The sequence below is a fragment of the Gobius niger genome (genome assembly GCF_951799975.1).
Source record: "Gobius niger genome assembly, chromosome: 12".
Classification (NCBI taxonomy): Eukaryota; Metazoa; Chordata; class Actinopteri; order Gobiiformes; family Gobiidae; genus Gobius; species Gobius niger.
In genome coordinates, this window is record NC_136863.1 from 6091170 (window position 1) to 6105666 (window position 14497).

General features: G+C 42.0%; 2 protein-coding genes across 3 annotated transcripts in view; one reads left to right on the forward strand and one right to left on the reverse strand.

Moving 5' to 3' along the window:
• immp2l (inner mitochondrial membrane peptidase subunit 2) overlaps positions 1 to 14497 on the forward strand; it is a 173971-nt gene that overhangs the window by 130893 nt on the left and 28581 nt on the right. The gene's annotated exons all lie outside the window — the stretch shown is intronic.
• Positions 1505 to 4524, reverse strand: lrrn3a (leucine rich repeat neuronal 3a). The gene has a single exon (XM_079567096.1). The coding sequence runs from the start codon at positions 4051 to 4053 to the stop codon at positions 1960 to 1962; it is 2094 nt and encodes a 697-aa protein (XP_079423222.1). The 5' UTR covers positions 4054 to 4524; the 3' UTR covers positions 1505 to 1959.

The following is a 14497-nucleotide window of genomic DNA, read 5'->3' on the forward strand; positions in this document are numbered from 1 at the left end:
GAAATAAAATGCCTAATATTCACAAAAAGCTGCTTAAATATGGCACTGGATCAATGTTTCTCCATAGATTCATATGGGAAACTGTAACATCGAGGGCCATTTCCTAAAAAGGCATTTTTCTTGCACTGCGGCTTCCCAGAGGTTGCGGTTGCATGGTTTAAAGCGTGTAATTATTGCGTTCAAGTTTATTTCACCGCTGCATTCTCAAGTTGACACCAAGAGTTATGAGCCCCAGTGAAAAGTAGTTATTTCTGCATTTTCTATGTGATTTGGTGTCAATATGTGTGACTTTGAAAGATGTGTCCAATAATGAAAAATAGAACAATGTAGAACCCAGAGCTTTAGACACACACGGTTTTAATGAAAAAATGTATTTTGTTCATAAAACTGTTTACAGGAGATTTATTATACACCGGACTAATAACATTTTTCTGCCATTACACGAAAGGCTAAGTCACACGCTCTACCGCGGAACAGAAGAGGTGGATTTTGCAGTGAGGTTTAGCATCATAACATTCTCCAGGATTCTCCCTAAAGCAAACGAGTTGACAACATACAAAAATAAATGTGTGCAAAACTGTTGGTCACCAAGAAACTGGGTGTTGGCCTGGCAGGGGGTTATTTTTTTTCTACTGTTTGTAAAGAGAACAAAGGAGTACAAAAAGATTGTCTAACATTTCACATAGAGCATGTTAAGACCAACTCAACTCACCTGACATGTGGTAAATGCTTCTATACATACATTTTTCTTATTATTTTTTTTCAGAAATCTTTTTTTTTTTTTTTTTTACTTTACAATGCACATCTACGGACTAATTTCTGCTTCCTCTCATGTCAATCCTACAATTTGCTCTTAATAAACACAATAGAATAGTTTGAAGGTCAGCCATAGACTCATACAGTGAAGAAAATGTTCTTGCTTGACTCCCATCGGTTCTCAAAAAGTGGTACACATTTCGTCCTTTTTGGGTCTGTCTGCGTTCATGATCGTTCTGAGATATGGAGGTTTTAAAGTTCAACCACTCATAGAATGGAATGGAAGTGAGTGATGTGTTTTTGTTCATAAAAACCTTAAAGATGCGCCAAATCTACAAAACATTGATCTCTAGAACAGGGGTTCCCAAACTTGTCACTCTGCTACTCCTAAAATCCCTCCAGCAACAACTCGAGGACCCCCTTCTGTAAAATGTAATTAGCATTTAGAATAATTTAAGATGCAAAACATTTAAAATCTGGGTTAATGATGTTAGTCTGGATACTGTATTTTGATAGTTGGCTCAAATTCAATGTCAGAAATTGAAAAAAATATATAGTTTCATTTTCATATTGGAACGACTGATCTGCAATACATAATGGGTGTGTCAATAACTCAATGTTTTTGTAATACTTTTAACTTGGGTGATTTTCCAGTTTATTGTTTACATCAGGGTACGCATAATATAGCTCCATTTCGACACAATTTGGCATGATTTCATCTATGCCTGAAGGTTAAATATTTCATGAAGTGGTACTTGGTGTGAGTTTCAGAGCCACTGCATTATCCCATTGCTTTACCATAACATTCCTTTGTACACAAACAAAAAAACATCAAGAAGAGTGTGACTTAGCCTCTTAATAAACTAACATGGCTTTTTACCATTCAATGTAACACAGCAAAAGAAAAGCATTTCGCAGACACCGAAGCTGCCTCCACATTGACAGTAGTTTAAGTGCTGTGCTAAAGTTGTTCTGCTAAGGACCAGTCGCCATTTATAGATTACAATTCAAATATCTGTCGGAATAAGCTTGCTATACTCACACGAAACAGTCTCTTTTAGCTGGTTATTTAAATGTGTAGGGATGTCCGTCAGTTCAACGCGTCCCGATGGAATAGTTGAAAAGCTGGCACGTCAATGAATGTGTCCATCGCTCTCAGTCTTCCCTGTAATTCGAAAGTCGTTTCTCTGGCAAGGGCGTTCCTTACAAAGAGTCGCTTGGCAAGTCTATTACCGTCGCCCTTACCTTGACCCCGCCAGGCGCACCGAATTCGAGAAAGGAATTGCAATCACCGGGAATGAGCAGAGTTTCGTCCGCGTCCGCGATGAGTTTTCGGTAGAATACCTGCGTGGACATAGAGGTGTACATGACGGAGCAAGCCACGGCGACCACCACGAAAAGCACGGCACATGCGGCCATCACGAGACTGTCCCACTTCGCGGATTTAGCTTTCGACATCGGCAGCTCCCTGGTTGTGACGTTCACGCAGTCTTTGCTGAAGTCGGGCTGCGTCGCGATGACCTCGACGCAAATCCGGTAGCGCGTTCCCGGTTTTAGTTGGCGTATCCGGTACTCTTTGACGTCAGTGGGGAGTCTGGCGACGAACGGCATTGAAAGCTGGGGGCTATTCGACAAAATGGTCCACGTTAGCTGGGAAAGCAAGCCGCTGGTGCTCTCCCAAGAGATCATGACGGAGTGAGCTTGCACCGAAGTGACATAGACATGAACAGGTTGGGACACGGGTTGAGCAACGAATCCGTCGACCGATATCGTGACAGTTTTGAGGTCCGCACCGACGAGATTGTGCGCTATGCAAGTGTAAGACCCGCTTTCAACCTCAGTGGCGTCGTAAATGTCAAAAGTCCCTTCTGGATGCATGTAGAACTTTTCCGAGATTGTCCCGGGGAGTACGCGATCACCGAGAGGGGTGACCCAGTAGATTTCCGGTTCAGGTTCGCCAAACGCCCGGCAGTGCAGCGAAACGGAGCTCCCTTTACTGATTTCGATTTGATTCGGGAGGCTGTTGGGTGATATCAGCGGCAAGCAAGTTTCGGTCATTTCTCTGAAGTGGACTTGGCGCACGTGTTGGCCTTGGTACTCCGGCGGGTCCACGCAAAACAAGGAGTCGGGCTCCATGAAACGAACGGCGGTTTTGTTTGTACTGACCCAACGGATGACGCAGTCGCAGCGGATCGGGTTGCTGTGCAAACTGACTTCTCGCAGGTTCGGCAGGGACTCGATGTTGCTCCGGTGTAAAGCGCTAAGGGCGTTACTGTTTAGCATCAACGTTTCCAGTCGGGGAAGTTTGTTGAAAGCTCTCGGGTGGATGTAGGATAATTTAGGATTGTTTGTAGCTTCGATTTTGGTCAGCTCCGGCAAATTACTCAAAGCAAAACTGTCAATGGACACGAGTTCGGGCATGCTGTTGATGCCAAGCTCCTTCAAATGCATCATGTCCACAAAGTCGCCTCTTTGAATCCTCTCGATTGGGTTCTTGTTCAGGTCTAAGAATTTCAGGCTCTTGGCCCTGACGATGGCCACATGCGGGACTCGTGGGAGCAAGTTGTCAAAGAACGAAATGCTTTCCAAGTTGTTCAAACCCACCAAAGCATTATCGGGGATGTCAGTCAAATTCATCCGAGCAAGCACCAGGCTGCGGAGGTTAGCAAGCAGCTTAAAATTCTCATCTGACAGCTCGAGAATGGGATTTTCTCCCAGCATCAGAATCTCCAAGCTTGGCAGGTGCCTGAACCATTGACTGTCGACGCTTGTTAGGCGATTGGAGTTGAGATGTAGCCTCACGAGACGGTCGAGTCCCGAAAATGCCTCCGGATTGATGGAAAAGATGAAATTATGATTGATATAAAACTCTTGGAGGTTAGGTAGCGATGGGAGGCAGCTTCCCCCAAGCTCCTGGATTAGATTTTCCTCCATATGCAGTGACAACAGCTGCGGGAGTGAACCAAGGTGTACATCACTCAAAGACGTAATGTTATTTTGCGATAGATCGATTTCGGTGATGTTCTCCAGGTAATCCAAAGCGTTTTCGACGTTTGCAATATTGTTGGTCTGTAACAACAAGACTTGCGTTTCCAACGGGAGTCTGTCTGGCAGCAATGAAAGTCCTAAGTCATTACAATCCACAGTTGTAGCTTCAACGTAGACAGAATTTGGTGAAAACCACGGACGGATTTCACATCGACACAACGGAGGGCAGTGGTCATCAGAGCTCAGAGCCAAACCAATGAAAGAAATCTTTGCTAAAAAACAAATGACGACTATTACTGCCTCCTTCATCTTGGCTGCTTCTTCTCCTTTTGCGGAGCCCTGTGATTGGCCCGTAGGGAGTTAGCTGTTGGCACTGATAGCTTCACAAACACATTGGGTTTAGCACGGCAAGTGGGTTTCTGCTGTCAATATTTGGTTCAGGTCGTAAAGTCTTGCTTAAAACTGACTCTTTTCCGTGCCAAATTTTAGCAATAACACATTAACTGAGGCGCAATCTTCATGTAAAACGTTTTCCTTATGTGGAGTTAGAGATTAGCAGGTCTAGCTTTGCAAGTACATCAGAAAATATAAGGTGGCACAAAATCTTGACAGTAAAGTCTTGCCAAAATTGTCTGTGGTAAATTCAAGAGATGCCAAGGTCAGAGCTTTCCTCAGTTTATGGAAAAAGCTAGTCCTCGTGTCTGCAAAATATTAGCTTTACAAATACATCCGTGGGTTTCTGCTGACAAAAACCTGATATAGATGGGGGGGGAAAGTATTTTGTCTTCGGACAATGATGTGAACACAACGCAGAAAAGCTAAATCCCCCTTAAAAGAAGTTAGCTCTTAACATCAGCTTCACAAATGCATCTGTTATAGGAAATGGGATTCTCCTGACAGGATGATATCCGAGTAGATGTTTGGTCCGTGCCAGGTTTTGAGAGGCGCCAAGGTCAATATCGTGCGCCCTTCACGGAAAAAGCCTCTTCTTCATTGAGGGGCCGAGCTCTCGCCTCTCCGTCTTTATTAGTGGCTGTCAAGGTTGTCACTTCCCATCTGCAACGACAAGAAAGAGAAGGAGAAAAGAGCCTTTAGAATACACTGAGGCTCTGGACATGTGTCGACATATAGGCATGACATTTAGCAATATTGAGACTTATTAAATCGTTTCCGCCTCATTTCGTTTTATGGCTTTCTGCCGCGCCGTCAAAATTATAAGTTATGATTAAAGTGACCCGGGCTTATTATTTTTAAAGGTTGGGCGCCAGATACGGCACTTCTGAGAGTCTTTAAAAAGCTGAAGGGCAGCGGGACACATCCTCTCGAAAAGAAGTGAATTAGAAGTGTTTAAAGGAGTAGACGTAAGTGTAACCAAGATTAAATTAAAGCTCTAAGTATGCGAAATGTGAGGAACCAAGGCTTATTTCTGAAGGACAAAAAAGTGTGTTAGAAAAGCAAAGACGACAAAAATCTATGTATAAAAATGAATATGCCTACTACAATTTTAGACTGTGTTCATTTTAATTCTGATTTTATAGGCTATAGTATTGCATTTAAAGCTTCATCTCGATTCCAATTAGCTGTTTTGTCTGGTTTACACAGTGTTTTAGATCATTTGGTTGATTTAGACTTTTTAGACCTGGTGTAGTCCTGATTTCATCTATCAAGGCCAGGTGTAGAAGATCAAGTGTTTCAGATTATGGAGCGGGTGTCTCATGAAGGAAGGTTGGATGTTGGAAACCTGGTTCCTGCGGGTAAAGGTGTCATTGTGTCCTTGGGCAAGACACTTTACCAGCCTCGCCTGTGTAAATGTAGTGGTTGGTGGTTTTGATGGGGCACATTGGCAGCCTCTCTTCTGTCAGTCTACCCCATGGCAGCTGTGAGTATATTAGTAGTTTACCACCACTATGAGAAGCTTGTTTACTCAGGCTAGTAATGTTAGGTTACGGTGTACTTTATTATCCCGTAGGGCAGTGATTCCCCATCTGGGGCAGGCCTCCCAAAGGGGAGCGCCTGGGATAGCAGGGGGGATGCTTTGCCTGGTCAGAGGGTCAGGTAATAAATGTAATTATTTGAACAAATGATAAGGTTAAAAATATGACTGAGAAAGGACTACAAGTGCAATAAACACTCCAATTTCAGTTTATTTGTTTGAAATAATACGTAATGATTAGTAATTATTGTCATGTTTTGATGCATTTGTGGGGGCCACAATTTTGGACTGGGGCTGTGTGGCCCGGCCATAATATGTGCAGGGGGAGCTTCAAGGATAAAAGGTTGGGAACTGGGAACTGGGAAATTTGTCCTCTGCATTTGACCCATCATTTGATGCCCGTCAGGAGCAGTGGGCGACCGCAGTGCAGCGGCCTGGGACCCGTCTCCAGGCTGATGGTCAGAATCACCTCTATGTTTTCGGTTGATAGGGAAACCAGAGCACCCGGAGGAAACCCATTTAAACACAGGGAGAGAAACAGGCAAACTCCACACTGAGAGGCCTGCACAGTCCCGGGAATCTGACCTTCTTGCTGTGAGGCAAGAGCGCTAACAGCTGTGTAAAGCGAAAGACCAGTCTAAACCATATTATTAGTTTGACGACTGCTCCACATTGATTTGCACAAACTGCTTGAACAATTATACCTGGCTCTGCTTCTTACGCTTAGTAACATTCATTGCTTGTCACTAGCATAACATTCAAGGTTCATTTAGTCAGACACTGGATTAGAGATGTCGAATTATTATGCATTATTAGTGTCTGACTAAATGAACCTTGAAAGTTATACTAGTGAACGGCTTCTTATTAACAAAAGTATTTACCTGCAAGAGCCACTGATTTCTCTGCTAAGACAAGCCTTTTCTTTCCTCATTCCCAGATATACTGTATATATATATAAAAAATAAATAAATGCTGTGGCGAGTGGTATAAATGTGACCCTGTCTTGGTCTAAACCAAGCCAAACCAGGACCAAGCCAAGGCTAATACAGCTAAAACGGGACTGAACAAGGTCCAATCCAGTTCTAAACCAGAAAGACAAACTAAGGACAGTATGGTCTATCCTTTCTTAAAAATAAACAGACTAAATCAGCCAAACCTGGTCTTAGGCTATGACTCACCTCACTTGCTGCTAAAGGCAAACCAAACATTTTCCTCCCTCCCTCGCCTTACATAATAAAAACACCAATTGATTTCTTCTGCACCTGTAAACACTGACGGCACAAACTTTGCTAATATATGCATGAAGTGTCATAGGCGCCGCTCGTCAACCGCAGCCCGCACATGCACACAATTTTATCTATATCGCGCAATCTGAGCCCCGTGTCGGCTCTGTGCTCTCAAGGTCAGAAATTAATCAAAACATCGATACGTGGCGTCGACAAAAGCAGCGCACGGCATGGGCCTGTCACCTGCCTCCACCGAACATCGATCCAGAGCTTTATGAATAATGCAAACGACAAGAGGCTCTGGCGAAGAGGAGGTACAATATTATGTTGTTATGAATGTGTTGGGAAGATTGGCTGGAGAAGGGTTTGAAAAGTAATTGTAGCCTAGTGGTTGTTGTTGTGCAAATCGGGGTAGAATCGGACTGCACAATGTCTCTAAATTCATCCATATCACATGAAGTCACAGTGTATTATGTTAATCACACAACAATGCATGTGGAAAAGTATAGTTTCTTACATCTGTTTAAAAGCAGCCAATCATTCATAGCTAAATGTTTTATTGCTCCGATCACAGATGCTAATGTATAACGTGCCACTCAAATGCAAAAGAATCTCAAATCTCGTATCATTAAAATAGTTTAGTAGTTTGCCTCTTGATTTGGCAGAAGATGGCCATTTTCTGTGCGTTATTTCTTTTCTTTTTTTAACTTGGGTGAGGCGTCATGTTGGGCGGACCACGCTTTACTCTGATTGGTTAATCCGCCTGTCAATCACGGCTTGCAGAACTCACGGAGATGAAGCCGAATCCCAGACACTTCTTTGTAAAGGATTGGAAAGCCTGAAGTAGGGCTGTCACGATAATTACCATATCAACTTAAAGGCACTATACAGAGTTTAAAAATGTTAAAATTAAGTATTTTCCTCCCCTTACATGTTCCAGCCATGTCCTAATGTGTAGAATGAGCTCAGACCTGTTCATCACAACTGCCTCTAAAATCCTGCACTGTCACTCAGAAAGGTGTCACTTCGGGCCCGAATTGCCCTCATGCACGAGCTTAATATAGAAGCTGCAGCTACATGTATGACCTGAGGTGGCAGTAGTGAGTATAAAATGGCCGACTTGCATCGAGCCCCTTTAAACAATATATTTTTGGGCTCGATATTTTTCGCCAGTACATTTATTTGCATTTTTTTCAAAAATGTTCTAATGTAGTTGTTTATATTTTTACCCAAAGTCAGATGTGTCTCATTGTATTTCATGTTCATTGTGGGATATTTTAAGATTAAGATTTGCTGTTTTTTTTATTTTTTTATTATTATTATTATTGCAAAACTAGACACTCTTTGGTAGCTCTGTGATGAACAGAAGTGCAATAAATGACTATCAAAAACTTGATGAAGAGTGAAGAGTCAGGATCTGGACATTTTATATGGATTATTGCATTTCTTTTCTTTCTCTTTTTAGTCCGAGGGGGCGTGGTGTTGCGTAGCGAACAGCTGTAAACCCATCTTCAATTCAACACGCGGTGTTTCAAAACGTGTCAACAATGTCGTCCTTGAAAATTGACTTGAAACGAATATATTTAGGCGTTTGCCTCTTCCCATAACGTTGGTGCCAGAGAGGAGAGAGGAGTTAATCAGAAAGGAGAGTGTTGCATAAAACACACTTTATCTCAGAATCAGTGATTTTGATCAAAATTGGCCTCTATTTAGCTTAGATTTTTCAGGTACTGAGGCAAGTAGAATTAAACTGTTTTCACCTATGGAGAGCTTAGAGTCTCGTCTTTTAAACGAGTCATAACATGTGTCCATAGCTGTAACACAGAATATGCTGTGGTGCTACAAATATCATGAAAAATGGTCTGGATTGTTGGGACTCTACAGCTAAATCCCCAAAACAGCGCGGCCTCAATGTGTTAACTGTGATTTGTGAGATTTAGAGTTAGTTTCTGTGGCATTATACTGTCAGGCATTAAATAACATCCTTTATATTGGAGTTTAGTTTTGTAATCGTGACAGGCCTAGCGTAAAGTCCGGCTGGCTACGCTAATTCCGCACAGCTTTACAGGTAATGTGGTCGTAGCAGTACAAAATGTCGCAGAAGTTTTTTAGATAATTTGAAGTGGGGGTTGCAATTGGATTGTGTTTGTTTGGATCAATAAGAGAGCTGAGAGAACACAGACTTTGGCAGCGCAAAGTATGAAATTGAATTTAATTTTGGCAACGCAACTGCGCTTCAAAGAACACTTAATCAAGTTACTCGACTGATCAACTCAACAGAGAGTTTCGTGATTATGTTGGTACACAAGAGTGGCAATGGGAAAATGGGGCCTCTGTATTGTAACAAACTGAGGAAGCTGTTAACGTCACCTTGAATAGCTGCTGCCGGAGATAGAGAATAAAAAAGAAAACATCACTCAAACAATACTGGCTCTGAACAAAACTCCAGGTGTGTTTTTGATCATGGAGCAACATGGTCGTATGACAGGAAGCTCTAAACATGGAAAAGATGCCAAAAATCAATATTTATTTATAGTAATACATACATTTTAGAGGTATTTACAGCTGTACGCTTAGGGTTCTAGCTTGCAAATCCTTGTATCGCAATATTTAAACTAGTTTTGAAATAAACTGAGATGCAGATGTTCTGGTTAAAAATGAAAATGAACTTTTTGGAGCTTTAAACCATGTTTTCTCACTGTCCTCTCATCAAACACTGACCTGGAGTAGCCCTTTGCTTCATTCATGGAGTTTTGAGTGATCACTATTCACTTTGGTTGTTTCTTCTTCTACTGCTGAAGTGCTTTAGTCTATGTTTCTTTGGTTTTACTGCGCCAAAGTAAAAAACAAAAGCTCCATCACTGAACCTGTGCCTGAAGTATGTTCCTCGTTTTGCTAGTATACCATTAACTGTGTGTCATTCCCACTGCTTCCTGCAGAGGGCGCCCCATTCCAACTCGACATCCTGATCCTGATGTTCTGAATCCAAAAATCACATTGATTTTGCTCATTCAGGGAAATGTTTTACCCCCTTCTTGGCAAAGAGTACTGTCTTTATAATGTTTTCAGTCCTGGTGCCGGTCTGCCCACAATAAGGGGGAGACTGGGGTTGGTTGTAACATAATTTGCATTTGTGGATGTATTTTTGGTACAAAGCTGCTGCGCTTACAAATTGCCGCGTGTTGGTGATAATTTATGAAAACTGCATACAGGCACTTTTCATTTTTTCATTTTTTAACTTCTTAGTCCCCTTGACTGGGGCTGGTTGTAACATGCACGCCCCCCCGGCTTAGCCCAAGTGCATTTTCTCCAGTTCAGCTTTACCCAAATGTCAAAGGTAACAGCTTTCAAATGAGGCATTACACTGGCCTATAGTGGGGCGACAGTGGCGCAGATGGTAGAGCGGGTCATCTCATGATCGGAATGGACCGTTGGCGCAGATGTGAGCAGCCTCGCTTCTGTCAGTCTACCCCAGGGGAAACTGTGACTACAAATGTAGCTTACCCCCATCAGCATGGGGTGAATGAACCCCCCTCCCTTTCATGTGTGGAGTGCTTTGGGTGTGACTTGTGTCATATGAAAAGCGCTATACACATAACATTCCCTTCCCTTCCCTATGGGCTAAGACCTACAGTACATACCTCGCATTGTTGCAGCGTTGTCGTCACTTTTTTGACTTTTTTTTAAAATTGCTTTTTATTACATTTTTGTCACATTTTAGTCACTTTAAATCTTTTGTCACTTTTTCATTCTCGTTTTCATCTCATTTTTATCGCCATTTTGACTTTTTTTTGTTTGTTTTTTTCCAAGAAGCTTTTAAATCTGGGTAAAGCCAACCTGGAGAAAATGTGTTCAGTTCAGGTGGGGTTAAGAGGTTAACACACAAAAATGTTCCATCCAAACACATGCACTGTGGTTCAAAAGAGAAATAAGAAAGAATGATCTGAAGGCAATGTCGGAAACTCTATCTTTTGATAAACCAATGCCTTTGGATATCGCTTTTTTGAATGTGCGATGCTGCTTTTTTGATTTTGGGGGTTAAGAGGAAAGTAAAAATCATGTGCCTCATGGAATACAAAGAGAATACAAAAACCTGACCTGATGTAGAAAAATGACACCTCACAAAAAGCCCTTTTTTTTTGTAAACCAGTGCAGTCAGTAGAGTTTTTAAGCTTCATTTGTGCATGCTTCTGTATATCCACTTTAGTTCTAATTTTGCACCTACTTTTATCCAGTAAGTAGCTATAAAATCCACCAAGTCTTAAGCCCAAGCATGCCATGAGTGTGCCTGGAAGCGATATGTTTATTATATACCGTCTCGAACATCTCAGTGACTCAAAAAAAATAACCCCCATAACCACTTAGTCCAAACTGGTCTCAGTGCCTCCCCGCAGTGGGCCTGTCCTGCTGCTGATAAAACTATTTAGTGCTACATTTCCCATGCAGGCAGCTCACTCCCGCTTAAACCGCCAGGACTTCGCTAAGTGCTGACTATTGGCGTTCGGCAAATGGACTGGAGCGGACCCGCTGTGAAATATTTATGCATTTCCTGCACAGTGGAATAGTCGAGAGTCCAGCTCTTTAGGCGTCCGCTATCCCGATGTGGCAGACGTTTCATAAAATGGCCCATGTTTTATTCAGCGCTCGCTAATACACCTGGCCACGCGCTCGCTTTCCACCGCGCAGCCAACAATTTTCCCTCATTTTATTCATTTGTACGGCAGGCTTTTTTCCCCTTTTTTTTGAAGAGATGCTTAGAGCACTGTATTGTGAAGGAATTCAAAGTGGCAGCATTGTTATACAGTAAAAAGTCCACGCCATTAGACATTCGCCTTCTCGCTACAATAGACCATAAAAACATAATGGAGTTTGCATTAAACTTTAGGCGGAGGATGTTTGTGTAAGCGCTCATTCGTACAGTCGTTCTGCGGTTTTGTTTTGTTTTTACTTAATATAGACAAACCATTTCACGGCAAGGGCAAATGTTGAAAATGTTTTGTAGAAGATTGAACAGACAAGTACATTGACAAAACATAGCACTAAATATGCCTGTATAGTACTTATGGGGGGGAGTGTGTGTGTGAGAGAGAGAGTGAGTTGGAGCGGGGGAGAGAAAGAGAGTGAGAGTGTGTGTGTGAGAGTGTGAGAGAGTGTACTTGTAATACCCACAGAGTGAGGACATCAACGAATTTTAGACAATGCACCGATCCAGCTTTTTTGATACCGATACTGGGGTTTGAGTATCTGCCGATATCCGATATCTTGAGCTCAACAAAGTCATATTTTGTTGTCATGATGAGATGATACAGATCAGTTATCAATTATATCTATTGATAAACTCTAGGATAAACAGTTAAATCACTGGACTTTTCTACACTAAATATCCTTGGGTTCAGGTTACAGTAATATAGACACCTCACATAAAGTGATCTGATCAGTTATTTCTATTCAACACTTGGCTTCAGCAGTGGCCAATTTTATTTTATGAGGCCATTTAGGTATTTCTATTATAGTTTTCGACCCAGCCTTGATTTGTTGCCTCTAGCATTAGCTTGCTAACACTAACTTTAGCATACTGATGCTAACCGCAGCATTTATCTGAAATACATTACGGAGGTTAAAACTTGAGAAGCGATTGAATTCCCCAGGTTCTGAGTTTCACAATAATATACAGCCTTGACTTAGATTTATGTGATAAAAGTTGCGTTTTTAAAGCAGTGCCCCTCGAGGCCATAAGTGCTACTGCAGGAGTCGTAGCATGTTGCATTTTTTTTACTCATTTATTGTCTGTGAGAGTAAATACTACACTGACAGAAAAGATAAAGGGAGAGAGAGATATAGTTTTTTTCACTCAAGCTTGGCTGTAAATAATGTAGCGCTAGCCCGCAGCTAGCTTTGCCCGTTTGCCTGTTAGCTTCTTCTAGTTCTTCTAGTTGGAAGCATAGTTTTCTGGCCAGACACACCGATGAAAGACCCCCCAATCATCCCATTAACACTTGTATTACCCCCAGAGGGCCTAAGGATTTATTAAGGTAAACAAGATACTTTTACTTAGTGCCTTAAGGCGTTGAGAGCCAAAATTGGTATCGGTTCAGTATCGGATATTTGTAGCCAATATCCAATATCATATTTTTTCTAGTATCGGCTCCGATATACCAGTATTGGATCGGTTCATCCCTATTTTAGACCGACAGACTGAGGACATTTTTGGGAAGTGAGGACATTTTGGGTGGTCTTCACTTTGTCAAAGGACTGTTTTAGGGTCTAGATGTGGTTTTAGGGTTAGGGTTAGTATTGGGTTTAGGTTAAGCCTAGGATCAGGTTTTAGGGGTATGGCTGGGTAATACATTATATTATGTCACGAGTGTCCTTTCTAAGATAGAGCTACAAGGATGTGTGACAGTGTTTGAGAGAGAGTGTGCGCAATCTGGGCACGATGAGGTGAAAACAGAAGATTTAACAAAAGAAGTGATACATATAAAAAGAAAAGTGATAAAGAATTGACTGAAGAAGAAAGCAGACAGAACAAAGAAAGGGTAGAGGTGAAGGTGACAGATGCATATCTCCCCCCCCCCTTGCATACACACTGCCATGCCAAAAAAGTTGCCATATAAAAAAAAAAAGGTCACACGCGCTAATATTTCATTGGCGCGCCTTCAGCTTTTATTACAGCACACATTTGTTTCAATGAGCATCTGCGATGTAAAAAGATCTACTGTCACATTCATTTTGCACTAAGATCTTGTATTGATGATGGGAGAGTGCGACCACAGCGCAAAACCTTCTCCAGCACATCCCAAAGACACTCAATGGGGGCTAAGATCTGGGCTTTGTGGACGTCAAATCCTGTATCCTGTACCTGAATCACTCTTTCACAATGTTCAGCCTCCCTTTATTTTTGAGGTGGTGGTGAGGCCAGAGACTTAAACTCGGCCGCTCACTGACCCTGGAGAGGCCTCTTTCCCCCAATCACTTCAGAGCAACACCCCGTGACCTGGTTTGGAGAGAGTCTGATTGATTAAAAATGTAGGCTTTTTTTTTTCTATTTTAGCAGTACTACATTCTTCAACATAGTCCATAAAAGTCATAGTTTTAACTTTGGGGCAATGGACTTCATTAATTTTGCATTGGGACTGTGGCGGTTGTACATTTTCACAAAGCCACTTCATTCTAACGACTTTTACTTGTGCTTCAGAGTGAGATTGTCGAACAAAAGTGGTGAATTATTATATACTAAACCCTTGAACAGAGCTAACCCAAGATTTAGAAAGGCATACGCAAGGACCGCTGGACATTAAACGAGTCCTACAGGGATTAAATCTACATTTCTTCGGAAAAAAAGGGTCATTGCTCGACTCTTTTACTCTAGAAGTAACATCATTTACTGACGATAAGCCGCTGCTTTATTCCTATGCTTTGAACCGTACGCCTTAAACAATGATGCGGCTAATTTAGAGATGTTTAAGGTCATACTGGATATTATGCACAATGAACTTGGGTCCAAAAAACACTTGTCTATTTCTCATGAAGTAACTCAGACGTGAGAAAGATGCAACAACAGCTCCAAATCTAAACAATGCTGTGCGGGTGGAGA

Excerpts from the sequence above, each read along its gene's own strand:
- lrrn3a (XM_079567096.1), bottom strand. The coding sequence starts at position 4,053 with ATGAAGGAGGCAGTAATAGTCGTCATTTGTTTTTTAGCAAAGATTTCT.